Below are 492 nucleotides of genomic sequence, written 5' to 3'. Positions count from 1 at the left end.
TATATATGATCGTACCTTTAGATCGGTCTCTAATTCCTTCGCTTCGTAGTACATGTCTCCATGAATGGACATCTTCGGCTTCGTCTGGTATCTGAAGAACGCGTCATGCAATTTCTGGTAGTCTATTTCCATCTTACCCCTTTTCGGCCTTACTTTCTCACGTGCCTTTCCCCTCATGCCTATACACATCAGGTAAATTGATAAACGTTAGAAGTATGCATACATGAAGCATGCACATCTATGCGATTTTATTGGTCGGCCCGAATACCGATTCTAGCACGCTACAGATTATTGGAACGGCCGTTAAAACTCGCGTTTGTCTCCGGATTCATTATCGTTTAAACAGAATGTGCACGCTGCAGAATTAAATACGCATATAAACAGCACACACACGATAAGAAAAGGGGTATGCCTGGATACATTACGCACATGAACCAGGTTTTACTCACAGCCGTAGTATATGCACACGCTCCTAATTTACATCTGGTGATA

The 492-nt window shown here is 42.5% G+C and overlaps 1 protein-coding gene across 1 annotated transcript; it reads right to left on the bottom strand.

Annotated features, from left to right (window-relative positions):
• Nucleotides 1–15: 15 nt before the first annotated feature.
• On the bottom strand, nt 16–177 carry SARC_17039 (hypothetical protein; the record flags this gene model as incomplete). The annotated part of the gene is made up of 1 exon (XM_014288862.1): nt 16–177. A coding segment is annotated over one exon (162 nt), but the record flags the coding sequence as incomplete, so codon positions are not given.
• Nucleotides 178–492: the final 315 nt, after the last annotated feature.

The sequence above is a fragment of the Sphaeroforma arctica genome (assembly GCF_001186125.1).
Source record: "Sphaeroforma arctica JP610 unplaced genomic scaffold supercont1.9579, whole genome shotgun sequence".
In the NCBI taxonomy this organism is placed as follows: Eukaryota; class Ichthyosporea; order Ichthyophonida; genus Sphaeroforma; species Sphaeroforma arctica.
This window is presented reverse-complemented; position numbering and strand designations above follow the sequence as displayed.